The 22,202-nt window shown below is 39.5% G+C and overlaps 1 protein-coding gene across 1 annotated transcript in view; it reads right to left on the minus strand.

Moving 5' to 3' along the window:
* SPTLC2 (serine palmitoyltransferase long chain base subunit 2) overlaps window positions 1-22,202 on the minus strand; it is a 79,586-nt gene that overhangs the window by 12,323 nt on the left and 45,061 nt on the right. Inside the window, exon 10 of the mRNA XM_017831552.1 lies at window positions 1,010-1,145. Coding sequence (XP_017687041.1) covers window positions 1,010-1,145 — 136 coding nt within the window. The remainder of the gene's footprint in view (window positions 1-1,009; window positions 1,146-22,202) is intronic.

The raw sequence follows: 22,202 nt of genomic DNA on the forward strand, positions 1-22,202 counted from the left end.
AAGATTGTACTGACTGGCAGAGCAGCTGGGCAGTGGAAACAGTATACCTCTGTGTGCTGGATGGTGCACACTGCAGACCGGCAAGGCCTGTAAAGGTAACAGGACTTTCAAACTGTGTTACACTAAGAAGGGTGGAGAAAGACTTTATCTGCCTTTGTGCAGAGTGCTAGATGATGCTTGTTCTGTCACAGAACCAAAGTGCTTAGCCAGACTGAAGCTTAGCTGAGCTAGTAAAGCACTAGAGATGTTCAGTAAGGCTTAAAATGAAACTATGCTTTCCAAATTTGAAAGTGTCGATTGAGTACTGCATTATATAGACAGTGAAAAGCAGCAGTCAAAGCCAAGCTGTCCTCGAAATCGGGTTCATGTTTATGTTGCAAAAAATTTTAATATATACATTATATCCTCCTTGCAGAATTTTAGCCTTAATTATATGCAAGGCACTCCACAAATGCATAAGTATTTATAAAGCTATGTGCTCCAGTTGTACTAGTATTTACAATACTAATACCTGACTGATTAAATCCAGACCTCTTAAAAACTTGGGATTCATTAAATACATGTTCTTGTGTCCAATCATGTCTTGTCCCCTCTGCTTTTCCTTTTTTTAATTTTCAAAGTTCATCTCTGGAAATGTTGGCTGCTTCTGATTCAGGAGCTGGTTGAAAGACTTCCTCCAGTAACTTTTAACGTTAATTTCCATTCAGTTTCAACTCCTCCTTAGCACATTTATACACTTTACATATAAACAGAATGGCAACACACCCACCCCCAGCACCCCCCCCAAACCTTTAAAACATGAATCGTAGTGGCAAAATTGCTTCCTCAAAGTGTTTCCTTGCTGCCCCAAGCTACAAGCCTTGATTTTCTCAAGTTCACTTTTATAGGATGTTTCCATATTTCATAAGACTCAGTAATGATCACAAAAGCAAAAATCAAACCAGTCTGTTCTTATATTTAGAAAACAATATTGTACCATCCTGGCTTTAAAGAAGACAGATAAACCTACCCAATTTTTGCTGGCATGTACAGCATCAGAGGCACAACAGGGGAATCTTCATTTCCATAGATGATAAAGCCCATCTCTTTCAGTCGTCTCCTGAAATATCTTGTGTTCTCTGCTAGTTGCTGCACACGTGCTCTCCCTAGAAAAGAAATTAAGGTAAGACTGAACTCAATTGTCAAAAGTCACGTGCATAACTGCAACACAAGACCTCCAGCTAAAGTATAAAATATGAATGTGCCACCTGTGTTTATGGAAGCATTAAATATAAATGCAAATTGGAATTTGAAGTTTCTTCTCCCTCATGTAATCAAGATTGATCATGCATTTTCTGACAAGTCTATAGCTGAATGGACTAGGACAGGCACAACCATCAAGCCCAAGCATTCCCTAGTTTTCTATATCAGGTTTTCAATCAAGAGGTACCTGGCAAAACAAGGCAGTTAGCTGCTTTTAAACAAGATTCAAAATTTTCTCAAAATTCACTAGTAACTGCATCTTGAAGAAGAGTTTGCTTACACTTTGAATAATTAATGGAAACCTACTGAATCAGCTCGGGCTGTTCACCACATTTTATCCTGCTTGTCTGTATTAATATAAATTACTACTTTCCTCTTTAGATCTCCTTGCTGAACTGATCACGTGGCTGCTCCCTAACCTTTTTCACTTAAAATGAGCTGGGTTTAAATTAAACCAATTACTTCTGATAATCCAGCTCACTTCACATAACTGGCAGCAGCTGATTTATCATGTATTCAACAAATTCTGTATGGATTTTTTTGACATTTGTCAAAATTAGTACACAGGACATTAGATAGTATAATTGAAATATTTCAGCTGTTCAGATATGCATAGAACAACCTGTTCATCACTTAATTAAATTCTAGCCTAACACAGTGTACTACATTCCTGTTTTACCGGGAAAAAGGTTTGTATCATCTCACCTAAGCAGATCATAATGCATTTCTGATCAATTAATACTCTAATGTCCTTAAGAGATTAAGCACTATGCCATTGATGAGACTATAATAAGTAACACTTATAATTACTTGTCTCTGATCCACAGAATATATTTCTGGATAACCAATTATCCAAATAGTGCCTTGTCCAGACGGGTGATTCATATACCAAACCTTTAAATGTACAGCAGTGTGGATATATTCCACATAGTGAAGTCAGCTGCTAGATATTAATCATCTTTCTTTAAAGTAGATAACATAAGGTGATTAACTAAAAGGAATGTCAGGTCTCAAAGAAACATCCAACACCCACAATATCTCTGCTCCAGGCCAGAACAAATGTAATTTTAAGAACATATAGTATTTGTTGCCGAGAGTATCAGACATTCCACCCACAACCAGGCAATCAAAGGCAAAATCCCATCAAAGGCATAAGAAAAAAGGATGAAACCTGTTAAGTTTGCAAAACTTGGCCTATCATTAGGGGGTAGGAGCTGGTATTTTAACAGCACTGACTGCCATTTAAGACATTTCTTCTTCTCCATTAAGAGCATTATTTCTTAATCTTCTCTCCCCCAGAGTTTCTGCAGAAGCTTAATTCCTCTTCCCCAAAAAGTAGTAAGATTTCAGTGAAACACAAAGGCATCTTGAGCTTATGAAACTAAATTTTTAATTGGTTCACATAAGATCAGGTCTTCTACTGGAGACTCAGCTTTCTCTTATGTTTTCAGACCAATTATTTGGTTATTTTAAATACCTCAGACTACAAAATGAAGTTGAAAAAAAAAAACAAACAACCCAGTCAAATTAGAAGAAACAGGCCTACTGCAAGATACTAACAATAGTGGGCCAAAAGCCACTACTTGCATTTCTAACATTGAGGCAGTCAATAAATATACAAGTGTCCACAGCAAACTACATGTGGAAAAAAGCTACTTTGGTACCTTCTAAGAAAGCTGCATCTGCACATCTACACAGAAATGCATCAATTTCTGTCATTTCAGGTAAGTGATGTATAATCAGCCCTTCTCCCATGACAAGGAATGCAGCTTTTGCCATACATACATTTTCTCCAAGTTCCCATAAAGCATGGTTTACAGTGCTTTAAGCAGAAGGAACTTCATCACTTTTGTGGTTTTCCCCTCTACACATTCACACCCTTTTCTATGTTGTTGGGAGCCTTCCAAATAAAGATTAAAGAGCAATCTTAATTTGTAGTTGGCAACTGCTTCACTAAGTCTTCCCTAAACTCTTTCCAATAAAAAGAGGTTAGGATTCTAGATTTGTCCTTATAGATTGAAGAGTGCTTTGAGATGCAAACAAGTTTCATGCACAAGTCTTTCAGTTCTCTACAGAGATGTAATCACCTATTACAGCAACTGACAGATTTGGAAAACGCTTGCCTTTTTCAGCTTTGTGAGTCTCAAAAGTCTGCCAGATTTTACTTCACTTTAGAACCATCAGGCAATTTACTGAAATTATTACTTCTCTAAAAACGTTTCACTGTGGCTACAATAATATTACTAAGAACTTGAAAATATATTCAGTGGCGTCTTCTCACTACCCATCCCATGTCATTACCATCTGAAGAGAGCTGTAGCTGTGGTGAAGCAAACCACTGGGAATCAAACAAGAATTGAGCACAGGTTCCTTGTCCTGATTGCCTTTCTCCCTGCATCCATGCATTTTGTGCAACTACTCTTCTCTGCACTTCAACATATTTAGTGTCCTATTCTGTATAAAATCCTGCACTCAAAGAGTGATGCCACATGCTAATTGAATAGGGTTTGCAATATTACACAACAAGCATATACCCAGTGTTCAGCTCTGCTAACATTTGCTGGTTCAGCCCCACTGGTACACACTAGTGTAGCGGGCTGTTAACTGCTACTACAGTTCTACCATGTTTTCTGGGACCACAAAGACAAACCAAGCAGTGCCTGGAGACAGCAGCTGCTAATCTCACTTGTACCCAAACAGTGCTTGAGCATTCAGAGAGGGCCTCAAAGTCCCTTCTCAGCGCAAGCATCTTCTGAAGCTCAGAGCTCAGTCCAGGTCTGCTCAACTGTAGGCCTAAAAAAATTTCCAGGACTGCAGCAATTCTCCAGAAGCCGGCTTTTTTGGCAGTATGCAGCTTCAGTTTTAAGACCATGGAAAAAAAAAAGGCCAGATCAGACACCACTCTGCCAATTGTTCTTGCATAGGAGTTGTGCAATAATTCTGGTAACAGCCTTTCATCTAGGAAACTGGAATGTGATGACCTTCAGGGAGAGAAGGAAGGGGGGAAGAAAGGGATGATTACTGGAACTGAGTTCTTCAAAAGGCTAAAAAACTAGAACTGCTTATCAGATCAACTGATCTGAAGTCCCTCACGGGTCCTGTAAATGGCTTAAACTAGCTACTGACAGACCAACACTGGAATTAGAGGATTAACTAATGACTTCTCCTTTACTTCTATACCCTTTCACAAGTTTACTGCAGCCATATCAAGATTGCTCTTTTAATTCAGTAAAACACTTCCTGCTTGCAGGCATCATTTAGTCTAAAGTGCACATGTATCCCCTAAAGAAAACGGTGCTATCATATCAAAAGTAAAGGTCACATGCCATCTATAGGGGAGAAACACTCTCCTGTCACAAATATACAAGGCAAGCAATATTCTTTAAAAAATGCAGATAGCATCTCCCTGAAAAAAAAACCCAACACCCTAGAGAAAGCATTTCATTATGAATCTAAAAGCAGAAGATGCATATTCCTTGCAACCCCTGAAAAGTAAATTAGTGTTTCTGTCAGGACAGGTTCCCACAGGCTAAAACAATATTTCACTTGTGAAGGTCTCTGTTTTAGAGGTCATATTGCTCAGAAAAACCAAAGTTATAGTGAAAACAGGATGCAGAAAAGGCAGAGTTATTGAATGTCTTCTTCGCATTGGTCTTCACTGACAACACCAGCCCTCAGGAACCTTTGGCCCTGTCTTGGTTTAGTGACAATATATTTGGAAGGTGAGATGAACCCTCCTTTTTCATTATTTCCCTCCCTTCAGTATAAATAAGGTTAAAAATTATGAGGAGTGTGAATGAAGACGGGAAAATAACAATTTCACTAAATAGGGAAAGAAAGAAAGAAACAAACAAACAGAAATAGCAGAAAATATTACCTAGCTACCCCCTTCCTGGGGGGGGGGTATTTAATCTAAAAAAGTCTTATGCTGCTGAGGTGCTGGTGTGGGTTCTGGCGTAGCAATCACGTGGGTGTGTGTGTGGGGGGGGTGGCCCAGTGCAGTGCTGGGGCTGGTGGGCTCAGGCCGTGGGGCGGCGGCACTTTGTGTGCACGAGAGAGCAAAACGGCTGCGGCTGAGATGGTGGCGACTCTGGAGAAGGGAATTCCCTAGCTGGCAGTGGTAGTGGTTACCAGCCTATTACACAACAGCTTCAAAAGTGCTCTGAAAAGCCGCTACAGTGATTCCCCTGAGTTTGAGCTTGGTCTGACAGTAGAGGAATGGCTGAGCGCTCTGGGAAAGACTCCAAGAGTCCACAGTCCTCTAGTGAGCAAAAACCAGTACCAAAAGAGCAGTTCTGGCCTGCACCTGCCTTTTATCTCCTGTCTCCCGAGTTCCTGAGATGCTCCACTCCAGGGACCCACCTCTTCTAAGACCCCTGGGGACAGTCTTCCCCCAGTCCAGCTCGGATGGGCGCAGTCCCCACACTCCGAAATTATGTGGTGGTATGAAATACTCATCACTGAAAACCTTCCCGTTTAACTAAACTACAACAGAACCAGAAGACCAGGCAGGGTAAAGGAATATTGTAAGGAAGACTTTCCCTTGGTCAAGGAGGATTGGGTTAGAGAACACCTAGGCAGAGGTGACATCCACAAGACCATGGGCTCTGACAGGATGCATCCACAAATGCTGAGAGAGCTGGAGGATAACAGAGCAAGGCAGCTCATGATCATCTTTGAAAGGTCATGGAGATTGGGAAAGGTGCCTGAGGACTGGAAGAGAGCAAATGTCACCCTGATCTTGAAAAAGGGCAAGAAGCAGGACCCAGGAAACTACCAGCCATTCAGCCTTATCTCAATCCCTGGAAAGGTGATGCAGCACCTCATTCTGGAGACCATCTCTATCCACATGAAAGACAAGAAGGTGATCAGGAGTAGTCAGCGCGAATTTATTAAAGGTAAATCATGTTTGACCAACCTGGATAGATACGGGGAGAGAAGTGGATACTGTCTACCTCAACTTTAGCAAGGCTTTTGACACTATCTCTCACAATATTCTCATACACAAACTCAGGAAGTGTGGACTGGATGAGTGAACAGTGAGGTGGATTGAGATCTGGCTGAACAGCAAAGTTTGGAGGGTTATAGTCAGTGGCAGAGGGTCCAGTTGGAGGCCTGTCACTAGTGATGTCCCCCAAGGTTCAATACTGGGCACAGTATTGTTTAACCTATTCATCACTGACTTGGATGGAGGGGAAGACACCTCCTCAGCAAGTTCGCTGACAACACCAAGCTGGGAGGAGTGGCCGACACCCCAGAGGGCTGTGCAGCCCTTCAGAAGGACCTTGACAGGTTGGAGAGATGGGCAGAGAAGAACTGCCTGAAACTCAAAGGCAAATGCAGGGTCCTCACCTGGGGAAGAACAACCCCAGGCACCAGCACAGGCTGGGGGCCGACCTGCTGGAAAACAACTCTGCGGAGAAGGACCTGGGGGTCCTGGTGGACAACAAGCTGCTCATCATAGCAGTTCATGGGTAAAGTAACAGTCGAAATACTTCAAGGATTCTGAGACATCCCTTATTTGCAAAAGGCATTTTAATAAATAAACAACAATTGCTCAGCAGTTAAAAATTTTTGCAAGACTAGGATGAACTTAGCCTTTGGAAAAAAAAAGAAAAGAAAAAAAGAGACAGTTCTTAGACCTGATATCTGTGTAACTTCTCTATTCCATGTTAAAAAAATCATCTTTACAAAGAACAAAGAAGTTCCAGAATTTGTGGAAGTTACGCGGCCACAAAGATCTAATATTTGTAATGTTTCTGCCATCTATTAAGGCTGAAGAATAAGCTATCATAGATGGTATGGACACAAAAGAAAATCAGTTCGACCAGGATGTATCTGTTTTCCCCCAGCTCTTGTGATCTCTAGGCAATAATTAGAGAGCAATCACAAATCTATTCTTCCGAACAGTGCAACACTTCATCAGCACAGCTTCTGGAGAAATAAAAGGCAAGTTGCATTGTACACAGACAGATTAACGGCTGACACTGAACTCCGAGGGGCAAACCAACTTCACATAGGCAAAAACACACAAGCAGGATTTTATCTGCTTGTCACACTAGGGATCACTGTCTCCTGGATCTAAAACAAAGATTCTTGGGGCAATAAAAAGGAAGCTGTATGTTTACATTTTTATTTAATTCTTATAAAGACTTCAAAGCAAAATAGTAGGACACATCTTGAAAAATGGTTCCTAAACAGTGAAACTGTAAACTGTATGCACAAGCTCTTGTTGGTCAACAAATATGAGTTCACATTAGATAGCTAAGTTCTATATTCTTCCATTAACCAATCTTTTAGCTGTTCAACGCATCAGAGTTTTATTACTGCAGTCTTAATTTAACCTATTTATGTTATTGTCAACATGGACAGTGAGGCTAAACTAAGCAATTTCATCCTTTACCTTACATACCAGTTGAAGACTAACATATTTGGTTATAATGATTAAATGAAAAATTTAGAATAAAAAAACCTGTTTATATGAACAGATTGCAATTCAGTACATGCAGAATCGTTCCACCCGTGATACATATTTATTGCCTCAATTACTCAGGCCCTCAATAACAGCTCATGCTGTAACACAATGAACACCTTCAGTTTTGGTACTCATTATGTGATCAAGGAAATTAAAACATTTACTAGCAGAGATTTCAGAGAATTCTGTGAGAACTTGTGAAGATGTACTCTGATAGCACACTGCCTCTGGTAAGACTCAGTATGTGTTTAACAAGAAGTAGGTTTTGTTAGTAAGATTGGCTGAGGCATATTAAAGACATTTTCAATCACTGCAAGAAGATGATTATGGCAAGTTATTATAACAAATCCATAAGGCATCTTTGAAATGAAAACACTCTATTAATTCTTTAAAAAGACTTACTTTCAGTCTCTAATGTAGTTCATTTTGCGTTGTTTTTCAAGCTTGTCCCATCTTACAAACTACTGACAGCACAGAGGTGTTACAGGTGAGAAGCATTATATTACCTACTTGACAGATGTGCCATCCTTAATTTGTGGCAGAGTCATTTCAGTTAGTATAGCTTATTTCAGTCAAGGAAGGGATTTATCCAGCAATAACTTTACCCTGACAAATACCACAACTTTACTGATGTTAGCATGACCTCAGCAGGTATATTTTGCTTGGAGGGCTATCAATTTTGTAGGACTACTTAGCCGGGCAGGTCTCTTGTCCCCTCCTCTCCTGACAGCTACAATTCAAGGAATCTAATAAAACCTTTCCTTCCCTTGTAACAAATGCCTTCCCAGGACTAAACAAGTTAATTTTTTTGGGTCTTTCTTAGAAAAAAAATGAAAAAAAAAATCAAGCTAACTAAAAGAAGATACTTGGCCAACTAAGTGCTCATGCAAATTATGGCTCTCTATGTGTGTGTATATGCAGAATCACAGACTGGGTAAGGCTGGAAGGGACCACAGTAGGGACCATTTGGTCCAACCTCCCTGCTCAACCAGGGTCATCCAAAGCACATTTCACTGGATTGCATCCAGATCGTTACTGAATATCTCCAGTGAGGGAGACTCCACCACCTCTCTGGGCAGTCTGTTGCAGTTAACCTGCACAATAAAGAAGTTCTTCTTCATGTTCAGGTGGAACTTCCTGTGCATCAGCCCTGCTGGAAAGCAGCATACACATGGTATGAAAAAACATCAAAGCAACAGATCTCAACCTACTTTTTCAGAAAATAATGCTGAAAGGCACTAAAGTTTACTGACTGTTGTGTGAAATAAAAAGAGCTTTCAGAAAGGTCAAGTTCTGTAGCATCCACCATTGTTTCCAAATGGCATGACCAACCTACAACCCGATTTTATGGAAGTCCTTGACTACATAAGTTTACTAAAATTTTTACCAGACATGTACGATATCAAAAGCCAACCATCAATGAAAACAAAACAAACAAATAACAGAAAACACCAAAACCAAATCAAAAAACAAACAACAACAAAAAAATCAAACAACAAAACAAAACAAAAATGAAACACCAAAAAACCCCCACAAAACCAACAACAAAAAAACCAACAAACAAAAAAAAACCAAAAACACCAAAAAAACAAACAAAAAAACCCAGAAAACCAACCAACCAACCAAAAAAACAAAACCAAAAGCGATCACAATCCATTATGAAGGCACAGAGAACAAAGTGATCCATTGTGTCCTGGTCCCCAAACAGAAGATGGCTAAATACACTCTACATGGAAAGGATATGGACCAGGCTGCAGCATTTTGTCATTGCTTTTCTGAGAGCACCAGTATCAACGACATGGAAGATAAAGCACTATTTCATTAGCATGGATAGAGCTTTTTCTTCATATACCTTGCAATCAGTGGGCCAAACAGAAGAAAATAAGAGAGAATTTCTACTTCAAAAAGCCTGTATTTTCAGACATTGGAAGTGCTTAAATCAAAGTAAACTGCTGAGGAAAATTTGGTTACATGTATCATTCTCTAGAAGTTTGTTTCTTCAAGTCAGAGTGATGCTATAATATAATCAAGCTTGTAAATTTTTCCACATTAGAATCCCCTTGTTTTTGCAAAGGCTTATATTTTCATTCTGTTTATTATTCCTACATTTCTGTCTTTTGGTTGGCTGTTTCAGTGGAAGACATAATTCAGCATATTCTGTTTTGGAAACAAGCATTTTTCAAATCTCAACCAGGAATTCAATATTCTTGTGCTGATTTAACAGATTCTCCACTAAGCTTTCAGAAGCAAAGTTGCCTCCCAAGGGTTTATGAAAATCTTTTGCAATGTTAACATAATAAGTCCAGTTGTTTTGTGGACACTAAACTTCTAAATACCTCATCATTAAAAAAAACAATGCAACAGCCAATTTCTTTTTTTGAGAAGACATAAAAGCACTACTACCCTTTTACTGCCATAAACATGTTTTTCATACAAGATCTAGATATCTCTCCTCTTGAAGGCTTTTCCTGAAGAGCACAAGTCAAGCATAACTTCTAATAACATTAGCATGCTGACAAAAAGACCCAAAATGTTTTTAGTTTTGTCAAGTAGCAGAAAGGACAAGCACAATTTAAGAATATCTGCCTGGAAGCAAGGGTCAGATTAGAAACAAAGTCATACCTATTAGGGACTACAGTGAGTAACTTAAAACCAGAGAAAGTAGAGAGAGATTTTAAACTTTTTAAACACTGGAACACTAAACAAAATTCCAGTTCAACATTGATTAAATGCCAGCACTTTTACCTTTTAAGGAAAAGTTTCACTAAGAGAAACAGGGAGAGCAGAGTGCTGTTAAAAATGCTGTACTGGATGTTTAAGGACCTAGGACGTGCTGATTTCATCCAGAGATGACTTTAAGACGCTTGTAATATCATTTATCAGAAAGAAGGTTCCTGACATGAACTCACACCTCAAGGCAGAAAGAGGGATCAAGACCTATTCACGTGTACAACCCTGACAAAGGCAGCACTCACTCACGCAGTAATGGAAAGATGACCACCTACACTAACTTACCCTATCAGCCTCAAAAAAAAAAAAAGTGACTTACAATTCATAAACAAGATGGAGGTATAAAGCAAAGTTTCAATGGTTTCTTTTAAGAGATCACACTATAAAAGCTAATAAAGAAAATTCTATACATACTTATATTTATATTACATACAGATTTCTTATCTTTCAGAATACGTTTCCTATCTCGTTATTTCAGTTCCAGGAACAAGGTGGCTCCACATGTTTCAGTCTGCTTCCTCCAAGTTTGCTTGTATGAACACCGCGTGGCTGCCAATATTTGCAATCAGAATTTTACATTCTCCCCTTCAGATGCTGTCTGCAGATTTTCATTGTAGATCTTCAGAAAAGTATTACATACAATTATACTACGTAACCTGAGATTGCACAGAGACACATTAAAATGTATGGGCCAGAACACTATATTCCCTCAGTTTTACATTACAAATCAGAGAATCGCAGAATATGCCAAGTTGGACCCACAAGGATCATTGAGTCCAACTCCCTGCCCTGCACAGGACCCTCCCCAAGAGTCACACCATGTGCCCAAGAGTATCATCCAAAGGCTTCTGGAACTCTGTCAGGCTTGGCGCTGTGACCACTCCCCCGGGGAGCCTGTTCCACTGCCCAACCACCCTCTGGGTGAAGAACCTTTTTCTAATATCCAACCTAAACCTCCCCTGACACAAATTCAGGCCATTCCCTCAGGTCCTGTCACCGGTCACCAGAGAGAAGAAATCAGTGTCTGCCCCTCCTCTTCCTCTCACAAGGAAGAAAGCACCAGTTCACATCAGCAAACACCAAGAGAACCTGCCAAAACAATGAGACACTTAAAGTAATTAGAATAATTCCTTAAGTCAGCGCTATTCTATTACTGTTTAATTGTTCAAACTCTAGTATTTATCAAACCAGTCAGAAGACAGAATCGACTCACTGAGTTTTTCTGCAGGGTTGATGGAGAATCTAGGTTTAAAGCAAGCTTGAAAATGGAAGTCTTTGGGCTGCATGTCTTGAGTCTGGGGTCACCAGAAGGACCGGGCACCTTCCACTAGGAGCCAGTGCTGCACACCCAAATAGCAGTCCAGGGCGGCAGTACCCGAGGGCGGCGGTGACCTTCCAGCACGTGCTCCCCAGAAAAGGCCTGCACTGCCGTGCCATGCAGGAGACACTAAGGAACCGCTGACGGGACAGCTGAGTCAAGTTATTTATTCTTCTGACATACTTGCATGCTTCCCCACTTCACTGCTCAGGAGAGAAACTACAAATAACATGGGAGGAGAAGCCCAGTTTAAGAGCCAGCACTTGAAAGCGTGGATGAGGAAATCAAAAGACCGCTGAGAGCTCATGTTCATGGCCATATGGCAGCAGCATTAGCAACGATTTATTTTAGGAGAAGCGGTGAAGGGCTTGGCTCATGACCATTCTGACTTAACCCCATGACTGTGGCTTTTAACAATACTATATGCAGGGGATTTGCCTGGATTACACGGGTACTCAGTATGGAGCCACTGCAGAGAGTGATGGTAAAAATGCTCAGTGCTTTAAAGGAGAGAGGAGAACAGTTAAATCTGATTTTAAAAATTGTAAATGGTAAAGCCAAAGAGAATCAGAAATGGAAAAAGGAGAAAAGTAAAATTATGGTTTATATTCTTGGCACTGAAAGGTTTCAGAGAAACAAAATTTATGGTAATATTAAGTATCTGTCATTGCATTTGCTATCAAACTAAACAGTTCCAGTGGAGTCTAAAGGCATGCCAAAAAACAGCTGGGTGCATGTATTGTGTACTCATTGAGTTTATACATACTGGTGAGATTGAAGCCTCTGGCATATTCCAGAGCCTAGAGAAGTATTTTTATATTTGCACTTTCTACTTTTGTTTGCAACTACCAGCTGCATTTAGAGAACTCCAAGGCAGCCTGCTCTCCCCATGAACTTTGTAATTAAGATATACAGCTCTCACCTAGAAGAGATGATGTCTCTTGATATGACTGGAAAGATACAATCTGTTAGACTCATAGAATAGTTTGAGTTGGAAAGGACCTTAAAGATCATGTGTTCCATCACCCCTGCTGTGAGCAGGGACATCTTTCACTAGACCAGGTTGCTCAGAGCCTCATCCAACCTAGCCTTCAATGTGTCCAAGGATGGGGCATCCACCATTTCTCTAGGCAGCTTGGGACTGTGTTCCACCAACCTCGTTGTAAAAAAATTTTTCCTTACATCTACTCTGAATTTACCTTCTTTTAGTTTAAAACCATTGCCCCTTGTCCTATCACAACAGGTCCTATCAAAAAGTTTGTCACCATCTTTCTTATAAGCTCCCTTTAAGTATAGGAAGGCCACAATGGAGGCACTTTGCCAGAAGATCTTACTAATTGTTCAAAATAGCATACGTTTCACAGTTTATTATTCTACTAATAGAAGCTCTGTGTTGGTGGCTACAAAAGAACTTGACTGATCAGGCTGCATATGCACTTCAAATATCACAGTAGTAGTATTGCCCAACCTTGCTGTAGCCAATAAAATAGTATTTGTATTAACAGGGTAAGTGTCTGATTTCTTCATACTGCCCTGCTCTGTGTATCATTTAAACTTGTCTAGAGCAGTGACAATATCTGTACAGAAGTGAGCACAACAGCCTTAGCTCATGTCAAAGGATTTCTGCAATACAGGGACACAAACATGTTACAAAATGACATTGTAATAAAATCAGCTAAAATGGCTGCTCCTCTGTGCACAGCCATGACAGTATTATAATTATTTGATTAGTCATTTTTTGCCTCAAACAGCAGGCTTCATCCTGTGAGCAGAGAGACTTTGAAGTAAGATACATATGCTAAGAACAACAGCATGAATAAACATTTTATGGAGGTAGTAAAAGCAGTGCTAAAACTAACTGATTTAAACTGAGTCAATGTTTATTGAACTACAGGAGACAGCTTTTCTACAGCAAAAAAATTTTTATAAGATCCTGAAAACTCAAGCTTTAAAGAGAGAGAGATATTAAACCAGTAGAATGCTGCTGATATTACAGTAAAAAAAAAAGAGGGGTTTGCAGACCATCCTGCCTCAAATCTGGCCAATGCTGGCTCCTAAAATCAGCATTAACCAAACATTTAGTAATAGTTGCAAAGACATAAAATGAGTAAATTCCATTAGAGATGTTTATAGTTGCTGAAACTTAGAAATTATTAATCCGTAGTCATTAAAGTGGAAGGAAACTTATTTCTTAATAACTCAATTCTTTAATTATTTTGTGTGCTTGTAGGTTTAATCTGGGTGCACGTACATCATCAACAATCAACTTTTATACTTTTTTGTCTTTGTAGTTGGCGCACTTGTATGACAACCTGCATCTTCCCTCATGTGACTGAAACAAGGTTAATGTTCAGCCTTACATGTGTCCTTTAGAGCCTCTCAGATACAGAATTCAGTAAGCTACTAAGGACTTGGAGGAAGGTTACTATGCATGAAAATAACACATCAAGTATTTACATTCCTTAAGAAACGTAGATCTAAAAATCCATAGGACAGAAGACTCCAAGCACTCCCTGTCATTACAATTAGCCAACAAAGGGTCTGAGTCTTTAAAACAGATGTGAATAAAGTGCTACTTTATCAAGTGTAGCATCACTATCATATACTGTACCAGTGGCAGAGATTCTGATGGAGCTGTGACTAAAATGTGAGATGATGGCCTGCAGGTGTCTGAAAGACATTTTTAAGTTATTTCTGGCTAAGTTACAATATTTTAGCAGAGTATATTTCCACGACTAGAGGAGACTTCTGTAACCAATCTCGATAGTTTGTGGTAGCAATTGCAGCCACTGATAAACTGAAGTCTTGGACAAGACTTGATTGCTCTCCATAATCAGAAGTAAAGTTTCAGCACTGAACATAAAATGCAAGAAGATAATATCCTGACTTGGATGAAAGTCAAACATCAACAGGAAGAAAGAAACTCTCTGTAGGAAGATCACCAAAAAAGTAATCCTCAAAGAAGGAAAAAGAAACTGACTGTTGCCCCGATGAGGCACGTAAGTATAGTAGGAATGAAAATTGGAACTTGCCTTAGAGAAGTTTTTTTAATAGAGGAAACACCTTTATTGGACTGCTTTGGTACTTCAGGGCTACAGGGTGACTGAAAGTAGAGAATAGTGTCTCAAAGATGTAAGTAGCCAAGGCAGATGCAAGAAACCAATGGGTAAATTTGAAAGACAGTAATCAAACAGCTACTCCTGAACTACTGAGCAAGGGACATGTAACAGCTTGTACATGTCACAAAACAGACTACTTGGCAAGGTAAGAATGCCCCCTTGAATCTTGTCTGCCTACCAATTAGCACAGCCTTAGTAACACAATGTTCTACACGTGAGCATCATTCAGCTCCAGACAGAGGTTCCAAATGTTTTGATGATCTCCTGATCTGATTCTGCACAATCAGATCTGAGAGTACCTAATATATCTATGGTCTGTCCAAGAAATGAGATCCTAGAATTATCCTCACCAGCCCAGGTCTAGTAGGATAGCTGCTGACATGTTGTATTGGCTTGTCAAAGACCACCAGAAGGAATCTCATGAGAGACCACAGGTTGGCAATGCCCATAAGCAAATAAACATAAATCACCTATGAAGCATCAGGAATTGATATCATTAAGAAATGTCAATACAATGAGGTCATTTTAGGATGCATCTTGCACAGACAATGACTCTGGAAACATCCACTCTGCACCTTTCCCTATTGCACAACAGCACTGAAAAAAGGCATTTTTGGAATGCAAAAGAAGCTCTACAGATTTATTATTCTTTGTGTGAAAAGACAAAATGTTCCAGTGTGCTGAAAATAGCTGTTACTGATGTGGGAGGTATGACTTTCACTTCTCACAAATCCTTTAGGTTGGAATGGGTGTCCTGGAATCAGCGAGTCCAATCTACCTGCTCAAGCAGGATCAGCTAGAGTATGTTGCTCAGAACTGCATCCAGTTGGGGTTTTGACTGTCTCCACAGATGGAAGCTCTACAACTTCCAGGAGCAGCATGTACCAATGCTTGACCACCCTCACAGTTTCGGTTTTCAGAAACTCCTTCCCTCTTTGGTAAATCCTAGAATCATCAAAAACTTATAAATTACTAGATGCAGAAAACACTACATACACTAATTAATACAAACTAAAATGACACACATTAATTCAGTTCTAGCTGCCTCCTACAACAGAGAATAAAATTTCAACTCTATTGGTTTGAGAGACTAATAATAGTGAGCACTTTGTAACTTTTGCTCATCAACAAACTGCATATATTAAATATGAGGCATCTAGCCTAAATGGCTTGAAGCTGCTGAGGTACTTTGTCCACAAAAGGTGAAAGTCCAAGCTGCCAAACCCCAGAATAATACACATCCGCTTCTCATGTACCCTGGCAGCCAAGCAGTGAGTCAAATTTGCCAGAGCACTTTGCTCATTATATGTAAAATTCTTGACTGAATTTTAGTAACAACTTAACATGGCTTCAGTTATTTTAACCTGTGGCCAATCCCCTCATGCATATCCAAACTGCCTAGCATAGCAATGCCAGATTCAAAGTGTGTTCTCTTTACATCTAAATCTAAGATAAATGTTATTCATGCCACACTGTGCAAATATAACTGCAAGGACTCCAACTCTAAAAACAGAAGTGGTAGGAAAGTAAGAATTAGTAATGAGACGTATTAGTGCTACCTCAGCCCAAATAAAAGACTAAAATTCTTTGTAGAGTTAGTTGATGACACTTTCCTTGCAGCAATTAGCCTCACAAAAGATATCAAAAGAACTTGGCAAGAATAAGCTTCATCATAGTGTTGCTGTGATTATTTTTTAAAGCAAATTAAAAAACAAATTGAAGGAATTCTTAAAGCAAAAGCAATAACGTGTGGCAAGAGAATTTAGAATTATGTTCTGAAATAAAATCCTGAAGCAGAGACCAGCCAACATTCTCAACAAATCAGACACTATAGGAAGTCACATGCAATATGTTCTACTTGCAAGCATTTAAACCTGTCTCAGAGTTACAATTTAGACATTATGAGAACCAAAACTGCCTCTTGCCCCCAAGACTCTTGTGGACATTTCTGTTTAACAATTATCATTGGCTCAGATGTTTATTTTTGTCAGAGCACAAGAATTGAACCTGAATTAATCATATAATCAAACAGTATCATATAATTAAACAGGTTATAAGAAGAAGTAATACTTCAGTTAGGACAGCAAGAAAAAGAAGTAGTTGCCAGGAGGACAAATTAGCTAGCAAACTACCTAACACCACTCTGAACTTTAACTTATAGATGTAAACTGACTACTTGGCAAGCTTTCAGAAAAGGAACTTACCTCCCTGGAGCTACAGCAACAGACAAGTTTAAGTACAACTAGTCCTTAGTAATCTGCACTGTTCTTACTGCTAGGTGGGAACCACTCTAACAGTCCTTGGGTGGTAAAGTAAAATAAATGGTGCCAATTACACCTAAAATACTCAAGACTTCTGTAATCATTTTTTCAGGCTGTCCCTCAACAGATTAGTGGAACTGAACTCGCAGCAAGAATTAGTTCCTGAAAAATCCCATGCACTATCTTGCTTTTTGAAATTTTCCTTTAGAGGTACATCTAGCAGACGGTAAAAAAAGCAAAAGCTTTGTGACTCGTTGGGGGTTAAACCATGACACCAAACAGAGGGAAGTATGTAATTTCCATAAACAATCTTTATTTCTTATTTTCTATCAATCTGGACATGAAGCTTTTATGTCACCCATCACTACCAAAAAGCTGTGGCCTTGCCAGGGCCATGTAATTTATCACAACCAGATGGTGTGCTGTCAATAAAGGAGGGGCTGCTATCATTCCAAGGCAGAATAATTACCTTTCCTTTGAACCAAGGACAATGTTTTCAATAAAAACGCAAAGCTGTTTAATGCAACTTCCAGTCTGTCAAGACTCCCACTGTGCAGCTCTAGGATTCATTAGACTCACAGAAGTGGAAGGGACCATTTGTTAAAAACGTAGCAAAGTCTCTCAGAGGACATTGATGATACACAATAAAAAAAAAACAAACCAATAAAGACATTTTGAATTTTAAAAAACCTTAAGTTTTTTGCATAGATTCCTTTCATCATAAGTTTTACAGGGAAAGTAGCTGTACTGCATTAAAATGCTACCTATGTTCCAGGCCTTTAAAGAAAACTATAGTGGACCTTCAGTGCTCTGGTAGGCACCTCTTCTGGCTTGCATTTTTGCATTTCAAAAGCAGGAGTAGCAACATTTATTCTGGGAGGAAGACTAATAAGTAAGGGTTGCGAAGCACAGAGAATTAAAAGTTAGTTCGTAAGCAAAGCGAAAGAAGAACTGAAAGCCATCTCTTATAGACCAAAACACTACTAGGTTGACACTCCTCTGATACCTGGAAACTCATGCCCATTTTACTGGAGTAATTCAGAGGACTGGACCCTGCCATGTAATTAAACAAGCTGCAATACAACCACATGGTACCTTCACTTTGAGCAATGCAAGAAACTGGATGAATTTCACTACATACTAAATTTCCACTTGAGTTTCAAACTCCGTCAAATAAAAAGTAGTAATTATTTGAACACTCAGAGCATTTTCTGAGCCTGCTTTCAAGTCAAGAATTGACTTTCAGCTTCCCCTTCTTTCAACAGTACATATTTAATGAAGTGGTTAAGAAACACATCCTCTTTTCATAACACCAGAATATTTTGTTCATCCTGAAAGGCTAGAATAACTATCTAGCCTGGGAAATTAAAGGTGAGCTGGAATCCCAAGTGTGACCATTTCCAGGAATTACATCTAACAGGGTGGAACAGAAACATTCACATAATTTCAGTTCCACGATGATAACAAACATATTAAAAGATGGCTTAGCTCAGTTTACTCGATTGACCCTCTCTCTAACTAAGATCCAATCAATACATTCTTTTCTTCATCTAGCAGTTGCGTAAAGAATGCTACTTAGATTCTATTATATTTCATATGTGATTTACAGCCTTAGAAGAAAAATATATTCAAGCAAAGCATCATAGAAAAGAAAAAAAAAACACACAACAATTGAACAACATTTCAGACTCTGCACAAATCGTAACTGGCATACATTTCTGCTCATCACCTCCAGGAGCTGAAGTAAGTACCTCATGACCACATGACCACAACTCATGAAAAAAGTGCAGAAGATAAAGTACAAGATCTCTCAGTTCTTCTAAGAAGCATAGTTATGTGCACGAATAAAAAGCTTCACAGGGAAAGAATAAGTTGTCTTCTCTGTCTGAACAAGCAAGGGTGGCTCTTACCATAGGATACCAGGGTCCAGCCCCACCAGAACTTCAAATATCACACGAAAATCTCTTTGTTGTTTGGTCTTAATGAGCACATGCAGTGGGGACATAACAGAGTGGAGACAGCAACTGAAAAACTTTTACAGACACACAGATACAGATCTATTTTTACTAACACTTAAAACTTTTCTCAGAGTTTGAGCAGTTCCGGTACCTATGCAGTAGCCTTCAAGAGATTTTGCAGGTTTTTCCAAAGCCCACAGACACAGGTGTGCAGCAACTCACACTCAGTGTGCAAAGGTGCACACAAGAGAAAGCTCAATGTCCTTCACAATGCAGAGGCTTTTATTTGTTTTCCAACACATGCCAATTAGTCTTACCTTGATAAGGAAACATTTCCACTGTTCTTCTTTTGTACAATATCGTTCTCTCCAACTCTGTGTTACTACAGAGAATTTGTAGAATTTACTACAAAATCATCTTTTTTGAGATTCCCGGATAGCTATAAAGCATTAGTGTTGCCACTACTATTAAAGTTACTTTAATGAAAAAGAAGTGAAGACAGAAACCAGTCAGTCCAACCAATCAAGCTAAAGACAACTGAAGCCATTTGTCCTTACACAAAGAAAATACATTCAGAACCACCAATATCAACTGATACACAGTACTTGGAAAAGTAAAGCCAAAGAACATAGGCTACACCATGGAACAGATGATCAACTCCTAATTATGGCAGCACTTACACCAATGCTGAACCAGATTGTAGCATGTCCAGAACTTTACTCTTGATCAACCTCCTGCTCCAGTAAGTGGCTGAAGAGGTGGTATCAGCTTCTAATTAAAACCATATCAAATCATGTAATACAACTCCAAGGACAAACATGTCTGAACCGCTTTCATGTAGGTTTTATTATGACTCTTCTTTCTAGTTTGCGACTTAGATTTCCTAATTAATCTGAATTTTTTAGAGCCAGCAACTGAATTAACCTATTTTATTAACCGAAACACTTTAGTCCCTCTTAACACACAGATGGACTGGTATCTGCATTAAGATGTAATTAAATGAAACAAGGGGACACCCCCCCAAAAAACCCACAACCAACAAAAAACACAAAAGGCACCAACAATCAATTTTGCTGAGCTTTGTGTGAGCGATAATGAAGTGAATTTCAGTACAGTTCTGGGGAAGACAGCTTTTTAAAGGCTCCACTGCTATGCAACATCATGGGTGCAATAACTAGCATTTTTAAAAATACCACATATTTTCAGCATTCTGATAAAAATATAACCAATGGAATACACTGACTATTGTCAAGTTAAATTTTATATACATACATAAAATTTTTATATATAAAAATATATATAATATATACAAAATAGTTTGGCGAAATAAACACCTAAAGAAAAGTACCAAGATCAGTGTTTACAGAGCCATTGTGCTGTCTACTCTCTTATATGGTTCCGAATCATGGGTCATCTACCGCCACCACCTGCGACTCCTAGAACGCTTCCATCAACGCTGTCTCCGCACAATCCTAAACATCCACTGGTCAGATTATGTGACCAATACACCTGTTTTAGAACAAGCGGCAATCACAAGTCTTGAGGCCATGTTGCTGAGCACAGCTGCACTGAGGAGGGCACGTCTCCAGGATGAAGGACCACCGCCTCCCTAAGATCTTGTTTTATGGTGAACTTGCCACTGGCTGCCGCAAGAGAGGAGCCCCAAAGAGGAGATACAAGGACTCCCTGAAACAACATCTCAGCCTTGGCCATATTGATCAACATAACTGGTCTGCTCTGGCCTCCAGTCGGGAGGTCTGGAGACACACTATCTTTAACGCTGCTGATGCTTTTGAGAACACACGCAGGATCACCCTTGAGGAGAAAAGACAATGCAGAAAGAATCATGTCCTGCAGAATATACCACCTAAGGAGTCTTTCTGCTGTGCCTTTTGCAACCGGACATGTCTGTCTCGTATTGGCCTTTTCAGTCACCAACGCGCTTGTAACAAACGTGGGTAGAGCCCTTCCCAAATCTTCGTTTGTGAAGCCCAGCCATGATGAATATATACACAAAAATATATGATGAACTTTCAAATTTCTCCCATTTAAAATATTGCTCCACAACAGGAACAACACACAACTCTTTGGTACATCCAAAAGTCAGGATTATTTGTAATTTAATATGGAAATATTTCAGCTGTCTTAATACCAGCATAATTCCTATGCAAGCCTGGCATTTGAGACATGCCACATATTTGTCACTGAAGTGTGTGAATTTTTGTGCTGGTTTGTGCGGTTCATCAGTTGATGCATTGGCCATAACAGCACTCCACACACATTTTTTCTCAGGTTCCTGAAGAGATTGGCCCTCTGAACCTACAGCTTTTCCATTGGACCGTTTATTTGTTCTATAAGGTACATACAGTCCTCAGGAGTTCACAGCTAAAGAGATGCCAACAGCCTAATCTGCCTGTAATCCAACAAAACGCATGTGTTTACATCTGTCAACCTTTAGAGGAGATCTTAAGAACCACTGGGTTTGTAGCAGTAACTGTCACAAGGTTTAACACTTGAGCTGCAGTGATTTTACCCCCTCTGATTTTAAAAACTGCCCTTTTCCTCTGTATAGATAAGAAAGTGACACACAACAGGGATACAGAGCCATTACCATCTCAGATTCCTTGTGTGATAATTAGAGGAAATGATCTGCTGACCTCAAGCAGTCTTTGAAGTCTGCACAGTCAGTACCTAAAGAAGAGGGAGGGACTATTCCGCAGGACATACATCCCCCTAGGCCAACCTCTGCAAAAGCTCACCTGGACTGGTTCTTCTCTCAACCAAACAAATCAACCCCAAAAAACCCAATCCCCCCAAAACACAGGCCCCAAATCCAACCGCAATTCCCATTCACATTTACACAGGCTTTTATCTTATGGAAGGCAGCACACAAACTAAAATGAATTGCTTCCATTGTTTATTGTCAGCAGTCCCTTGATTTTAAAGATACAGAAATTACAAAACAGTAAATCCACACTGCATAAAGAATCTATTTGAGTTACCCATGTAAAAGACAGCCATGTCCTCAAATGTAATCTCAACTTGCAATTTATTTCAAGAACTCAGTTTCAAGAGATGGGAAATCATAACACAGTCTCT

The sequence above is a fragment of the Lepidothrix coronata genome, unplaced genomic scaffold (genome assembly GCF_001604755.1).
Source record: "Lepidothrix coronata isolate B3197 unplaced genomic scaffold, Lepidothrix_coronata-1.0 Scaffold192, whole genome shotgun sequence".
Lineage (NCBI taxonomy): Eukaryota > Metazoa > Chordata > Aves > Passeriformes > Pipridae > Lepidothrix > Lepidothrix coronata.